General features: G+C 54.6%; 1 protein-coding gene across 3 annotated transcripts in view; it reads left to right on the top strand.

Annotated features, from left to right (window-relative positions):
• Nucleotides 1-1845: 1845 nt before the first annotated feature.
• Nucleotides 1846-15422, top strand: part of LOC150014115 (calmodulin-binding transcription activator 1-like) — a 92878-nt gene continuing 79301 nt past the window's right edge. For 2 of the 3 annotated variants that reach the window (XR_016509617.1, XM_090268519.1), the window contains exon 1: nt 1846-1974. Coding sequence is in view for 2 of the 3 variants with exons in the window: in XM_090268519.1 (XP_090124645.1) it covers nt 1930-1974 (45 nt within the window). In the remaining variant the exon portion in view is untranslated. Of the gene's footprint in view, nt 1975-2964; nt 3035-15422 lie in introns of those variants that run through there. The other variant, XM_090268520.1, reaches the window with a different exon arrangement.

Consider the following 15422-nt stretch of genomic DNA (forward strand, 5'->3'; position numbering starts at 1 on the left):
CTTTTAATACATACTGTAAAATTGCTTTTCAAAAGGTTATACTAATTTTCATTGCCACCAGCACTTTCAGGAATGTGTTTCACCACACAAATTGTCAACATAGGTGCCATTAAGAATGCTAATCGATAAAATATTGTACCCTAGTTGTTAAAATGTTGTATTTTTGGAGGCTCATAAAATTAAAGTTTGTTGAAGAATGAGGGTGTAATACAAGACACCCTTTCGGGACATCTTCATTTCTGGAAAACTTAAGAAATTTCTGCGTGTGAAGACCAGAGAAAAGAACACAGGTTAAGACTGGCACAAAATTCACTTTGACAACCGATCTCGATGCCAAAACACTTCAGCGGGGACCTTTCGCTGACTCTGCTCGTTGTCACCCACGGGAGCAAAGGAACGAACTGTTCTCGGTGCAAAGCACACCAGACGCACACGGAGGGGACGGGAGCTCCGCTCCGCGCTCCACTTTTCCTCCTGGGCTCTCAACTCTGAGATCCCAGCCCCCCCTTTGTCTCCGGCACCACCCGCCCGCGTGCACAGTTCCCGCATCTCTCGGGGAGGGGGCGTTTCGTCTCTGCAATCGCGTCCGCCCTGAGGCTCCTCCGTGCAGGGTGCGCGGGTCCGCTAGGCATGGACGGGTGTCCAGAGAGCTGCGGCCGTGTCTGTCGCCCCGAGGACGGGTCCTGCCTAAGCTGTTCCCGGGCGCGCCCTCCCCCAGGCCGGCGCCCAGCTGCTTCCCCCGCCTCGCACGGAGCGCGAGTGGAGCGGACGCCGGCATATGCGTTTGGGAAAGCCATGAGTAGGGGCCCAGGACCGAAGGCAACTCGGCTGGCTTAGCCCTCCGAGCGGGCGCGCGAGGCTTCTCTTCCTCCGAGATGCTAGGCAGCGGCCTCATCCTGGGACAGGCGTTCATGAGTCATCGGCTCCGTGGGTCACATGGCCAACGTGACCAAAATAAAGTTTCAGTATTTTAAGCAGCGAGAAAAGGGGACAACGGCGCACACCAGGGATGGGGAGCGGAAGGCGGGCACCGGCGGGCACGGGTTGGACCGGGCACCCGCGCGTGGGGCTGCGGCGGCGCGGGCCGAGGGGGCGGGGCGCCGGTGAGGTGGGGGGAGGGGAAGGGGCGGGTGCTGGTGGGAGGAGCGCCCTTCCCCCCACGGCCGACAGCGACGCCCGGGCTGCCGGGCTGACCGGGTCGGGAGAGCAGCGCCTGGCTGACTTCTACCCCGAAGCCTCTCGGCCCCCCGCTGTCCCCTGGCTGCCACAGGCTGCGAGATCCCGGAGGTCCCGCCGCGTTCTCCACCGCCGTCGGGACCCCACGCGCTAGCAGCGGCTTCCCCGGGAACGTCCTTCAGCCCCGGGAGCACGCGGGAAAAGCCCCAGCGCGCCAATGAACAAGCGCCTTCCTCATGACGGTCACGCTCAGGGGCGGGGCTTCTCTTCGCCTCTCCCAAGTTCCGGGAACCCCCTTTGATTGGTCTGGACGGCCTGGGAAACACTGTAGTAACGCCCAATCAGGAAGCCACGTCTCGGCCTCGAGGAAAGATTTCGTGTGGGACCCTTCCTGATTGGGCAATTCCTTCAGGCTCTGGCTACTGGGGAGCTTTGTTTAGGTCTGGAAGGCGGGCTTTCCTGGGAGTGGGTGGGGAGGGGGCGTTGACTCCTGACCAATCCTTTCATTCCGTTGGGTGGTGACCAGCCAATGGGCCGGATGAATAGGACGCTCCTCCCGGAGAGTAGTGAGACCCCTGGTGCGGGGCGATTGGTGGTGGGAGTGATGAGTGGCAGCCGGGTAGCCCAATAGGCGCAGTGCGTGGGCCGCGGGGCGGAGCCAGGGCGGGTGCGCGGCGGCGGCGGGGTGGCTGGGCCGGCGGCGGCGGCGGTACGAGGCGCGCGCTCGGGGTCCCGGTCGCGAGGAGGAGGAGGATGTGGCGCGCGGAGGGGAAATGGCTGCCGAAAACAAGCCGGAAGGTAAGAGCCGGAGCGTGAGGGCTGGGGGTGGTGGGACCCGGCCCCGCCGGACATCCCGGGCATCGGCGGCGCCGGGAGGGAGCGCGGGGGCGCGGCGGCGGCGGCGGCGGCGGCGGCGGGCGGCGGGCGCCCCGGCCGGGGAGGGGGCAGCGGGTGGGGGGCGGAGCGCGGCCGGTCCCGAGGTGACTCGCGGGGCGGCGGAGCGCGGAGCCGCACACCCCCCGCCCGGGGGCGGGCTGGGGCCGGAGGGGCGGGGGGCCGGCGGGCGGGGGCCGGGCCCAGCGAGGAGGAGGAGCCGGCGGAGGGAGGGCCGGCGCCTCCCCCACCCGGACCGGGCTTCCCCGCCGCTCCCGGGCCCGCGGCGCGGCCCCCGGCCCCCGCCCCCCGCCTGCCCCCCCCGCGCCGGCCTGGTGGGGGCCGCGGGGCGGAAAGTTTACCCGCCTCGGGCCCCCTGCGACCCCGCGCCCCGCTGCCCCGGGCCGGTCCCCGTCGGGGCACGGCCGGCGCTCGGGCGGCAGGGCCCGGCGGACCCCGGCCAGCATCCTCCTCGGGCCCCGTGGGCGCCTCCCAGAGCCGGCGGGGTCCTCGCGCTTCTCCCCAGCAGGGGGACCCCGTCCTGCGGAGCGGCCCCGGGCCGCCGGGCCTCGTGCGCCCCCTCCCCCTCCGCTCCCCGGGAGGGGGCCTGCGGAGCCTCCGCACCCCCCGCGGCCGTCCTCGTCCCACTCTTGCCCTTGCGCCCCTGGCCGCCGGGAGGGTGGGGTCCCCGCTGCACGGCCGGGGAGGCGCTCCGCACCCCCGTGCCCTTTACCTTCCGTGACCCCGGTCCCTCTCTGGCACGGGGGTCCGTCCCGTCCTCCCCTCCTCCGTGGCATCTTCTGGGGCCCCTGCGCGCCACCTGGTGACCCTGCCGCCGGGACGAGGGGACCCGGGCCGCCCGCGGTCCTCGCCCCGCACCCCGCGGCTGGCGGGGGGTCTGCGCGGCGCTGAAGTCATTCCTGAACGGGCGAGCAGACACTTCGCGCGGGCGATGCACGCTGCCCGCACACTTTCCCGGGCGCGGGTGAGCTCATTTCCTGCAGCCCCTCCGAGCGGCCCTCCTTTTCTTCCGGGAGAGGCTGGGCAGGCCGGGGCGCCCTTCCCGGCGCGGCCGCCCCCGTGCCCTGCTCCCTGCCCGGCCCGGCTGTCGGGGCGAGGCCGGGCGCCCCGTCACATGTAGGGCAGGGCTCCCGCTGTGCCTCCTCCCAGAGCGAGAGGGGACCCCGGCGACGCCTGCGGTGTCCGGGGAGGACCCGGCTGTCAGGTGGCCTCCGGCTTACTTTTTCCCCTTCGGTGGGGGCCGCGTTCCCCCGTGGACGGCGCCCCGGCGGGAAGAGGGCCCCGGGCCCTGGGCTCTTGGCGGGCCGATTGCCGTCGTCTTCGGGGGAAGCACCGCGTCTTCTGGGCGTGCACACCCCACAGTCAGGAGTCTTTGAACCTTCCCTGGAAATAAACTTCCCATTTCTTTTTTAGGAGAACCGTAGCCTCCCTCTGGCTTCTGTTTCCCCGTCAGCCATGTTTAGGAAGCCTGTTACCTTGACTTTTTCTAATTTTCTTAAATTGCACTCATGTTGGCTGGGGAAGGAGAAGCCATATGCCTTTCCACCCAGAAAAGGGAGCGGAGACACCGGGTCGCCCACGTGCCTTTCGGGAAGGGGCTGCTAGTGTGCTCCTTGTGCTGGCACCTTCCCGGGGCCCTGGCGCTGTCCCTCGTGGGACCCGAACATTCCCTCTGACCCTGTGGCTTTCAGGTGAAGGGGACATTTGGACGCTGACTATTTTTTGCTGCTCTGATTCTCTTTTGGCAAAAAAGGGATGATCATGATGCCATGCATATGTTTATATATACACGCATGTAGGATTGTATTCGTAGACGAAATCACACCCATGACATATGTGCAGAAGTCTGCAGGGGTTAGATGACTGTACATTTTGGGTGTCTGTGGGGGCTGGGAGGTTTTATCCGTCCGTCTGTCTGTCTCACTGCTGCTGGTAACTCTTCGGGCTGAGGAGGCTCGGAGGCTCACTGACGAACGGCCAGCTCTCACCACTCCTGCGTTTGTCATTGGTACCGGACTGAATAAGCAGAACGACACCCTGGGTGCTCACACGAAGTGGGGAGGACGTGCCGGTGCGCACCCAAACTTGGGCGCTCTGGCTTGAGCGGCGGCGTTCTCGGCTCGGTGCCTCGGAGGGTTAAAAGCCCTCGTCTCCATTTCTTCCCTGCCCTGCAGGGGAAGGGTGCTCACGGATTTGGGGCGCGTGAGCAGTGGGTGGGACGGACGGATCTGTGTTTCTGTGACACGGTGGGCAGTGAGCGGCCACCAGGATGCCGCTGTTTCACTTTGGCCCTTTACACAATCAAGAGAGGTCGTGCCTGTTCGGGAAAGGCACCTTGGGGAGGGCCTGTGACGCTTGGTGACAGGGTGGGAGAGGTTGCACCCTGGGCTCTTCCTGACTATCGCAGTTGGTGCTTTTGGCTGAGTGTCCTTGGCTCTGGGGCGGGGGCAGCGATGTGAGTCTCCTCTGGTCCCCTCCCTTCCTTTCACAAAACTCGGAACAGTTGTTAGCTGCTGTCACTTACTTTTTGACAGGCTGCGTTTGGAGCCTCCCCCTCCCCAGTGAGCTCTGTTGGACTCGGAAGCTTTTGGACCTTCCTTCCTGGGTTACCGGGTAAGGCGACAGGGCCACCTGGAGGACTGGTCAGCTTCGTCTGACTCGCGGACCTTGCCCTTTGGTTCCTGTTGAGGTGTCTAGTGGGCACAATGCCCACCGCCCCCAAGTAGCACTTGGACCTCAATTGGCTTTTCTTCTGGTTTTTGAAAGGGTTTCATGTTTTCCATCCAGTCTGGTTCCATACTCAGCTTGATGGCATTGTGTATTTTTAGGTTGTGGTTTTAGTGACCCTTGGAGAACAAGAAGTGACCACCTGCTGTAGATGTTGGTGCTTCCTTCCCCAGTAGAGGCAGCCCTTCTGTTGGGGGGTCCCTGCCTGCCCGTCTCCAGGCCAGCGACACCTTCGGGAGTTCCCCGTGCTCAGCGGGCGCTCCGTCCCGGGGCCGTGGAAGGAGGTGGTGAAGGTCGGAAGCACACACTTGTGTTGAGGGGGTAAGGCTGGGCTCTCTCCCGTGCGTCCGGTGCAGCCGTGCGTCTCTGTCCCCTGTCCGCAGAGAGCCCTGCAGATCAGCTTTCCTCTTGCTCTTCCGGTGTGACGTGCTCCCTTGCAGCTAGTCGGGCGGCATCGGCTCTCTTGATCTCCATCACCCTCTCCTCCCCCGCACCCCCCAGCCCCCAGCTTTTTGGACAAGGTTGGGTGACCCCGCGACATTTTGTCCCTCCTCTTCTTCAAGACCTGCTCTCCTGCCTCTGGGAAATGTTGGGTTTCTCCATTTCATCGTTCGGGGGTTCAGAATGTTGATGTGGTCGCAGCAGCCTCCACGCGAGGCCTGATTGGGTCGGATTTCCCTTTTCAGGAGACCAGGGTGGCTTTTGCTTGCTCTTTGAGACATATTTGCATATCGTGCTTATCTGCATTTTCCCGTTTGTGTCCTTTCCCTCTAAAGTAGCCTGTTCTCCGGGGTCAAGCGGCATCACTTAGTCCTCTGTTCATGCGGGTGTGGCCCGCGTGCTGGTGGGGCCTGACTCTTTCTGACTGACGGCGAGTGTCCCGTGGCGCGGCCTCGCGTGTTCCCGCTCCTTCGTTGCCTCCCGCTGTCTGAGGTTTGGGGGAAGGACCCCTCTGTGTGCAGTTGCGCTCCTTTCTCGTTTCCTCGGTGGAAAGAGCAACGGAAGGTGACGCTCATGTTTTCTTCCTTTCCTCCTTGTGCCTGTTGCCGCCGCTGTGGGACCCTTGAATTTGTTATTTTGGAGGGAAGTTGTTTTTACATCCATGTTCCCATCCCTGAGTATGTACCATTCCAGAGACGTTCACTGAGCTGCTGTTACGTGTGAGGGTCTGGGGGTGTTACGGGACTTTGCTTGAGACCAGAGGGGTCTTGTTAGTATTTTAATACGAGTGACATTTTGGTGTATCTTGTTCTTGTCTTTTTGTGTGTTCTTGCAGGGAATTCTTTTCTGAACTTAATTGTTTGGATTATCATCTTACAAAAATACACTGTAATAGTGTACATTCCACTGAGCTTTCCCCCAGCCTGCAGGAGTTAGGGCGTGCAGGGGTGGACGACGCCCCGGGCGAGACGTTTGCCAGCTTTCCTGAGACCGCGTGCATGAGATAGAGGGTCGGTTGGAATGCCTCTTTAACGTCTGCGCAGCAGCGTTCTGGGTCTTGTATGGAACACAAAACCAGGCGCATCCTTTGCAGAAGGGAGTGGTAGGAAAATACCTTCCCCTTACTGTTACCTGCTACGCTTCATATTGTCAGACAGTAAGCACTGCCTGAGCTTCTGTTACGTTTTTGCTGCCAGGAAGTATTATAGCTAAATTTAATGCCTACTTGTGGTGGCCATTCTTTTATTAAAAAAATAATTTCTTTTTAGGTTTTTATTTATTTATTTTTAGAGAGAGGGAAGGAGAGGGAGAGAAACATTGATGTGTGATAGAAACACCCATTGCTGGTCTCTTGCGTGCTCCGCGTCCCAGGGACGGGCCCTGAGTGGGACTCGAACCAGTGACATTTTGGTTCTCAGGCCTGTGCTTAGTCCACTGAGCCTCACCAGCCAGGGCATAATTACGGTGACCATTCTTAGGCTAGCGGTGTGGTATAATCATCTCTGCTTTTGGTTATTACGTGACTTTTAATTCTCTGTCCTTTTTAATGGTACTATTATTTGTGTCTTATCTTTCTTTCACTCTTCTTTTTTTTTTTGTAAATAGCCTCAGATTATTTTTGGAGGTAGGATGGTATACATAACGATGGTGATAATAGCAGAGAATTGACCTGAAATGCGCTTCTTCTTTTCCTTCTGTGTTAATCAGATTCCCTTCTACAACATCCGTAGAAGCCAGCACTACTGGGTGTTGCTCTGAAGATGAGCTCTTGTTGAGGACTGGCGTCGTCTGTGGCTCGGCAGTCCTTGGTTCACGTGGACGCGTGACTGCGTATTTTTTGTGGTGGCAGGCAATATGTGTTTCTTTGGTATTTCCATTAAAACAGATCATTTCCTAAAATGTTCTGAATCTTCTAGAATCACTAACCATGCCCTTGTTTTGATGTTCTAGATGACTTCAGTCCTACTTCCCTCTCTTTTCCTCATAAGGGTATTTTTTTATTGCCATCGTTATTATAAAGGAGTGTTTGTAGCTCCACTGTATCTACCGCCTTTCTATCATCCAGTGGACAGGGGGTCCCCCCTTCCTTTTGTGCTGTAGGAAGAAGCAGAGTTACTTTTGTTTCCCTGAGGATAGGGCGGTGGAATGGGGTTTCAGCCACAAGGCAAGGGGTGGGAGGAATATCTGTAACTGGATAGCGTCCCTGGGTGAAACACCGTGTCCTTCAGGCAGCTGGGCCTCCCCGTGTAGGATTTTGGAAATTTGTTTTTGCTGTGTGTAGTCGTCCTTCTGTCTCTTTGGCTCAATCATGGTAAATTTCTTTGGGCACAGCCAACAAGTATAATAGTACGTCGGGCCCTTCATTCACAAGGGCATGTGGGGTCTCTGGGGTTCCTTGCCTGTTAGAGCCCCATCTTTGCCCTTTGGGGGGTTGAGTAGGGAGTGTCCTTGCTCTGTGTCAGAGGGCACAGCCATTCACTGGTCTAGCTTTTCTTCTTCTTTCTTTTGAGTACCTGCCTAATCAGGTTCAGGGTAGAGATTGCTCAGGTGCTGCTGCACCCCTGCATTTTGAGCTGTCAGTGGGTGTTGTATCCATCAGTCCTGTGTTAGGGTCTGTTACCGTCTGTCATAGAACGAGGGGCTGGTGCACATGTAGATGGTCTCCCATCCAGTGATACTTGTGTTTGTAAGGAGAGTGCTTTTCTGTGTGTATTGACAGTGGACAGCAGTCCCATTTTTTACCCTGTGGGACAAAGTATACCATGGTTTTCTTTTCTCTTTTTCCCCATCAGTATGCTGGCCGTGTGTTTCTAAGGTTGTATTGCATCTTTCTGCTTTGAACGCCATTGCTTGTAGAAGGTCATGGGCCTCCTTGTGTAAAGACTGGTAATGCTTCCTGAGCGTTTTTTAGCTCATTACCCTGGACTAGAAAAGAAATATTATGTACCCCACTGCAAACAGAGGCCAGGTGTCAGCCACATTGCTTCCCTCTTCACTCTTTTTTTTTTAGAGGATTGTTCATTTACTTTCAGCTGATTGACATAAGATGGAATGACCAGAGATCTTTTTAAAATGATTCTCCTGCGTTCACCCCCATGTTTTCTGTCCCCCGGTAGGGTTGTGTGCTCTCTTATACACGAGTCCTTTGCTCACGTGCAGAAGTGCAGTCACATCTTAATTTCTTTCAGACTTAGCCAGGCCTTCCGAGTCATGCACTGTGTCCTTCCCGAGACTGCTCGCAGAGGGAGATGAGCTGGTTCCAGGCTGCGTTCCTCCCTCGGCCCTCGGTGGCGTGGCTTGGCAGTGACGAGTACCCAGGGTGGCACGCTGGAAGGAGGTGTTTGCGACTGAGTTCTTGGTAGTTCTAAATGTGTCACCGCCTGGGGACCAGGGGGTCTTTCTCTCACCACTGGTCTCGCCTCCCAGTGCACATGTCCAAGTGCAACAGCCCTGCCAGCCCCAGCAGAGCAAACGAGGAAGGCCGGCTCGGACTGCTCTGCTCCCGGCGCGGCCGCCAGCTCTGCACACGCCGCTGAATTGATACTTTTGTGCCTGCAGTCCTCAGGGGTTGACATGTGAAAAACCTTTTGGAACGCAGAGCGCTCAGGCATTGAATAGACCAGGCATCGCCTCTTCCATTTTTCCTTATCAGTTACCACAGGTAAGATTATGTATGTAGTGACTTAAAGACACTTGCAAAGTGGATCATTTCTCCTCCTTTGCTCCCACCTAACCCTTGGAGTGAATACTGGAATTGGGCTTCTCATAGCAATAGGAGATAACCGTGGCTCTCCTTCCGTGTTCCACACCGAAGACGAAATGCGGAGCTCGGTCCCGGAAACGCCGTCCCACAAGCAAAACTCGGACTGTCTGTCTCTCTGTAGCTTGTACGTGATTGTGCAGGTGATTCATACTTTCAGCTAAATCTGCTGTCTGTAACAAGTGACGGAAACCCAGACGGTTACGCTTAGTCTCGCTTTTGTACAGTGTACACTTAGCAAGAGTGTGTCTGTGCGTTATATTAGAATGATACATACAAGCAGAGGTACTTTGCAGCTGAAATTAAAAAAGAAAAGAAAACGTAACCAAAGCCTTTCCTTCTAGTTATGAAAAATAGGTATTATGCTTTTTTTCTTCATTGGAGTTGATTTAGAGTGCTAGGAAGCATTTCTGAAGGTATACAATCAAAAATTGATCTTAAAACTTAGATTTGATTTTTAGTCCTTGTCTGAAAAGTTGTTTCTGAGGATGTGTGTGCACCATTGGTTTTCTGGGGCATTTGGATATGCAACCATTTGGAATTGATAAAAAGAAATTGGTACAGAGTGTGCAGTTATCCAATAGAAAGAAAAAAGATGCAATAGTGAAGAAATTACCCATTTATTGTTAAAAATAATCTCAAAGTGATGATTGGAAGTGTCAGTTCAGATATTGTAAGGAAAAATGGAACGCTGATGTGCATACCATGTTGTAATTGGCAAATATCCCTGTTGTACAAAGAACACTCCCAAAATGGGGATGCTCAGAAGATAAAGAAGTTGATGGGATTGATTGTCTTAAAGTGTTAAGTGTTTTTTCTCTTTTTAAAAAGTAATTGAAATAAAATAGCCCTTTTTAGTGAAGAAAATGTAAACTCTAATGGAAGTTCAGCAGAATGAAACGTTTAAAAAGTGGAGATTGAAGATAAGGATTTTTTATTGCGAATCCACAAGGGGGTAGTGATGTTCTATCAAAGATATTTGTGGTGGAAATGTGAGCTGATCTCTTTTAACATTTCAGATTTACAGATTAAACTGGTCTGTGTTTGCATTTTAACTTAATAAGATCTTCTTTTTCAAATCTTTATTGGCAAAATTTTTTATTGCTTAAACTTTAAAAAATTTATTTTGGGTGAATGGCTATTTTAAGCCACCTGAATGGTAAAGAAGAGAGAATGTTCTTGTAGTTATGTGCTTTGGAGACATCACCAAGGATCCGAGGGTCAGTTATTTTCTACGGGTGGAATAATCGTACGTTTCCTGGGAAACATTAGGGATCTAGGGATCAGTTCCTTAAGTGTCCTGAACAAGTGGATCTTAGTGACTTGTGTCTAAGCTTTATGGAGGTTTGTATTACTGGTTGTATTTTCAGTCCTGCCGTGAGAGGAAAATGTGACTAACCTGTACCACTAGTCGCTTTTAATAGTTGTAAGTAAATCAAATTTTTATAATATTTTTTATTAGTTTATACTACATCATTAGGTAATATCATTGTTTTCCTTTCACGTAAAGATTCCAGTAGCTTGCCTAAGGTCCTGAGCCCCACCCCGCTGAATTCCGAATTGCTTGACTTCGGGGGTCGAGTGGCCAGGGAGCTGAGTGAAGAACTGAAACTGGGCAGGTTGTGCGCTCTTTTCTGAAAGAGATGGCACATGGGGGTGCGGGTTCCGGACGGGGACGGGACTGTGTCCTGTGGTTTAGTGGTGACTAATCAGAGCCTTAAAAATATTTTTAACGACAATATGAAATAGTTCCGTGGTTTAGAGGTTATGCTTGTTTGTGGCATATACTTAGTGCAGTTTTCGTTTTTGGTTTAGTGCAGAGGTCGCTGATACAGCTTTTATCTCTGTTTTCCCCCCTTCCCTTGGTCTGAGCAAGGGCTTTTCTGTTTTATCGTCCTAACTACATGAGGGGTGATTTAACATCCCCAGAGATCCAGTTTCTTCACGGACTATGGCTGAACTCTGCTGGGAGCTGAACTGTGACGTCAGCATTTCCATTCATGAATTTGATTTTCTAAATCTCTTTTTTTGTTTTATATTCCTGAGCTGCCTTCTGGCACACAGCGCAGATCGGTTTACCATCAGTCAGCCCATAAATCAGCGATAAAAGGTAAAACAAAAGACAAGATGCTCAGGTGGTTTCGACAGAGTGACAGTTGCTCACGCTGATGCACGTCAGCGTAGTTGGGACAAGGGTTCTGGCGAAACGGAGTGAACCCTAAAAACAGTCAGTTTCATTATCATGATTTTGCGGGGTGAGCTGTGTTGTGAACACACTGACGCCACATTTTTGTTCTCCCATGAAGTGCAGAGCGCTGGGCTGTAGCTTCTTTGTTATAAAGGAGCATTTCTGTTGCAATTTGACTAAATTGGAGCATTCTGCTTTATTTCAGAGAGTTTAGGCCTGGAGATTAAATTAGGTTCTACTCAGAGTGCTTCTGGAATGCATGTGGCCTTTCACAGGGGCAGTCTGTTGCTCTTGAAATATTTTCAGTGGCTTTTTTGATCCTGATGTTTTCCGTGCACTGTGGCTGTTACTGTCAGTCGCGGAGCAGGCCCGCTTGGGGCTGGGTTTCATCTCCCCTCGGCGGTGCTTCGTGTAGCTGTTGACTCTGGTGTCTCCTCCAGGGGTGTCCGCGCGGAGGTCAGGGTGCGTGCGAGCGGCCCTGGGAGCTGCCTCACCCCGGGCTTTCCTCCGCAGGGCCGAGCGCGGGGCCCTGCCTCTGGCGTGGCCTCTTGCGAGCTCCGTAGCTGATGAATGGTGAGCTTTAAAAAAGTTCATTTTCTCCCCTTTCTTGGGGGTTTGTTGACTTTCCAGGTATTTCACTGCCAAGGAACGTTTCGATGTTTCTATTTAGAATGTGTTCTCTTTAGAACTCACGGGAGCTCAGTTCCAATTGATGGCGAGGGGAGAGGATTCCAGCTGCAGCCACTCTGACTGGTACCCAGGGCTACTCCTAGGGGGTCCTAGGGGGGCTTCTCAGCTCGGGAGCACTCGGAGATGGGGCTCCTCCCAGCCCTGCTGAGGTGCGGCTCTGTGCTCCTTCGGGCTGAGCCGGTTTGTCTGCTGGGGAACATACCCGTGTGGTCTGGTACTCAGCACCCTCCCGTAAGGAAGCGCTCTGAGAGAAAAGTCACAGCACGGAGACACGAGTAAGCGTCCGAAGATGACATAGATGACATTCATTACTTCCTCTAAGAACTGAATCACTTTCAAATTACTTAAATATAATTTCTAGGACGGATTTTGGTTGTAAACATTATTGAAGGAAGGAATATTTAAGGGTAGAGAGTATGTGTGGACACCCCCTAGTTTTAAAACCATGTGTCACTAGGGTTTATGAGAAGTTCAGGATTTCGATATCAGATTTCAAAATATCGGGGAGACCAGCGGCGGCGGCAGCGGTCTCAGCTTGCCTTGCCGGGAACCGAACCCCCAGACTGCTGCTCCGGCCGGGAGGCGTGGCTGACCTGCGGGATTCCCAGCCGGGGCGCTTCCCGTTCAGCCTCCGGGAGCTCGCGTGACCTGGCGTGACCTGGACCGAGGACGCCCCTCGGTGCGGTTTCCCGCTGCCCCGGTGCCACTGGGGGGGGCAGCCGCTGGAAGCCTCCGTCCTGGGCGCCGCGGCCTGCGGCTCCCCCCGGATACCACGTCCCCACTGCTGGTCCCCTCGGCCTGCCCTCCGGCTCCTCCCGGACCTCGGCGCGCGCGCAGGCAGCGCGTGGGTGGCAACGCGAGGGCACTGGCGTGGTGGTGCGGGGCTGTGCCAGGGTCGGCCTCCCCGGCCCCCCAGCCCGACGTCGGGCGGCAGAGCGTGGCGGCGGCTGGGCGCAGTCGCGCTTCCCGGCTGGTGGCGCCGGCGTCCTGCGCGGCTCGGGCTGCGGGGTGGGTGCCGCCCTCCTGGGGTCGGTTAGGTTTTCTCGTCTGTCCGACACGTCGGGAGGCGCCGCTTTGACAAGTGTATGAACTTGGTGAAGTGGCTGAAACGATGCACAGCACACAGGGCTCGCTGTGCTCGGTTACTCCTGTGCCGCATTGAGCTCTCTAGCCTGGTGTGGATGCGCGTGCGTAGTTCTGGGAAAACAGACCTAAATAACATGATTACAGATGGAGAAGTGTCTGCTAGCCCCAGACTTTTAATGTTTAAGGTGGTGGTATTTATGTGCTTTGAGTTTTTTCTTCTGGAGTTGATGAATATAACTGTTATTAAAATGCATTGATTGCTGGTAATTCAGTAAATAATTTCCCATTAAGAAACGTGGGGCGTTTCGGCGGGTCCGCTGTGATTGATCATGTAGGGTCTTCACTTGGGTGTACTTCCTGGGCTGCTACAAGCCTGGCATTTGGAGAGCCTCGCATGTAATTTATTTTGTTTGAAAGTTTCGTTCATATTTAAAGCTGCTGAGGGGCAAGTTAATGTTCCCGGTGTTCTTGCCAAGATTCTCTGCCTGATCCTTTCCATCTCTGCCATTATGAAGGGTGCTGGCTGAATTATTTGCTTTGACAAAGCTTCTGATGCAGGTCTCTTCCTCGTTTAATTTTATTGATAGAGGCTGTTGTGCTTAAAAGGGGAGTATGACAAGCAGAAGGCGGCGAGTGGGCACTCACCATTCTGGAGTGCTCGTCTAACTTCCTGGGGATCCTCCAGAAATTGATCATAGGTTACTTGACCAAATTCAAGGCCCAGAGATTTATTCCAGACATCCCGGGAGGCGAGGAGCATCAGTCTTTCTCTACTGAATCTGATTATTCTGCATCGGACCTGGGCTGCCTGGATGGGTGTCTTCTGATGCAAATCTGGTGATAGTGGCAACCTTTCTAACTGGGCTGAATATCCTTGACAGCTGTTATCTGTCCTCTCCAGGTATTTTTAGTCTCCAGCCTCTGTGGCCATGTCTAGAGGGAGCGAGGATGGATTTAGCTGCTCTGGTGCCACTCCAGGTGGCTGCGGATGCTCTCCGCCTCCTTCGCCACAGCCCGCCTTTCTCACGGGCCCACCTCTGATGGGGCTCTTTGCCCTTGTCACTGGGTGAAAAGGCATGCGCGGAAGTCATTTGTTAATCAGAGTGAAAGTCATGCTTTTCCGAGTGCTTTTAAAAATAACCAGTGGCAGTGGTGATGGGGCACAGCAGCATGAATGTACTTAATGCCACTAAACTGTGTGTTCCAAAAGGGTGCAAATGGTAAGTTTTATGTTACAGATATTTTACCACAATTAAAAAAAGACTCCCAAGTGGATTCAAAATCTAATGAGAAAAATAGCAGGAGGTCCTAACAGTAAATATATTTTCGTGACCCTAAGAGGGAGGTTGTGCCTTAAATAAAGTGCCAAAATCTTCCTCCCAGCCACCAGCCCTCTCTTCTCCCTCACCATGTCTATCTGTCTGTCTGTGACACACACACACACAGACACACACACACACACATGTACACTCTGAGGGTCGTTTATACAGAAAGTGAACACAGGACCGGTCAGCTGGCCCTACTTTAGTGGGAGCAGTTTTGATAGAAGGAATACGGGCCATCCGGTTAGGTAAGTGGAAGCGGTTTTGCATAAGGAGAGCAGAAGCGGCCTTGGCCTCCCAGCACCGAAACGGAAGTGGGGAGTCTGGAGTAGGGTCTTCCCCTGGAGTCCCGCCCCAGCTGGGGTCCCTTCTGGGGTGCCATGGCCCCCATCTCTGCTGTTCCCTGTTGCTCCTCACAGATGAGATTTCTCCCCTTACGGGAAGCTTCCTTGCTCCCTCGTAATTCCATGTCACTGGGACCGGCCATGGCCCAGTCTTGGCTCCCGTGTGTCCGAGTCCAGTTCCCGTGCTCCGCATGGATCCCCGACCAGCCGCTTTGCTTTGCTTCCGTGGCCTAGTGTTCAGCCTGTTCAGTCGGCTCTAGGGAGGGTGGGGAGGACCCGTTTGCCTGCTGACCATTTCGAGGCGCGTAGGGTGAAAGAAAGGAGATTGTGTGAGAAAGGGACCATAGCAGGGGGTCCTGGCCCCTCACCCTGTTTCCATCAAACAGTGTGGAAGGAAGAACGTTGACTCCCAAGTGGGTTTCTTATGTTCATTTGCTGTAGTGGGGAAACTGCGGAGAATCTGTCTGCTGTAGCTACAGACATGAGGCCACGCGTCCTCAGCCGGGAGGCCTGGGTGTGTGGAGTGAGTCACCTGTGGGCGTAGTCGCTGTCCCCAGGCTTGCGCTCTGAGCGGTGGTAGAGCAGGCAGGGCGTCCCGGAACGAGGGCACACTGGGCTCTGCCGGCTCTGCCGGCTCTGCCCTGGGCGGGTTCTCAGGCTGTAGTAGGCTGTTGGGGACGTCAGTGTCACCTGAGGTTTTCTAGTTGGGTCCTTGGGTGAGTTTCCTCGCTTTCCCCTGGTTGTAGACCACTCAACCTGAAAGGCTGGGGACGGGCGTCCAAAGTAAGAGAGGG

Source organism: Furipterus horrens, unplaced genomic scaffold, assembly GCF_987537825.1.
Source record: "Furipterus horrens unplaced genomic scaffold, mFurHor1.1.pri manual_scaffold_3, whole genome shotgun sequence".
NCBI lineage: Eukaryota > Metazoa > Chordata > Mammalia > Chiroptera > Furipteridae > Furipterus > Furipterus horrens.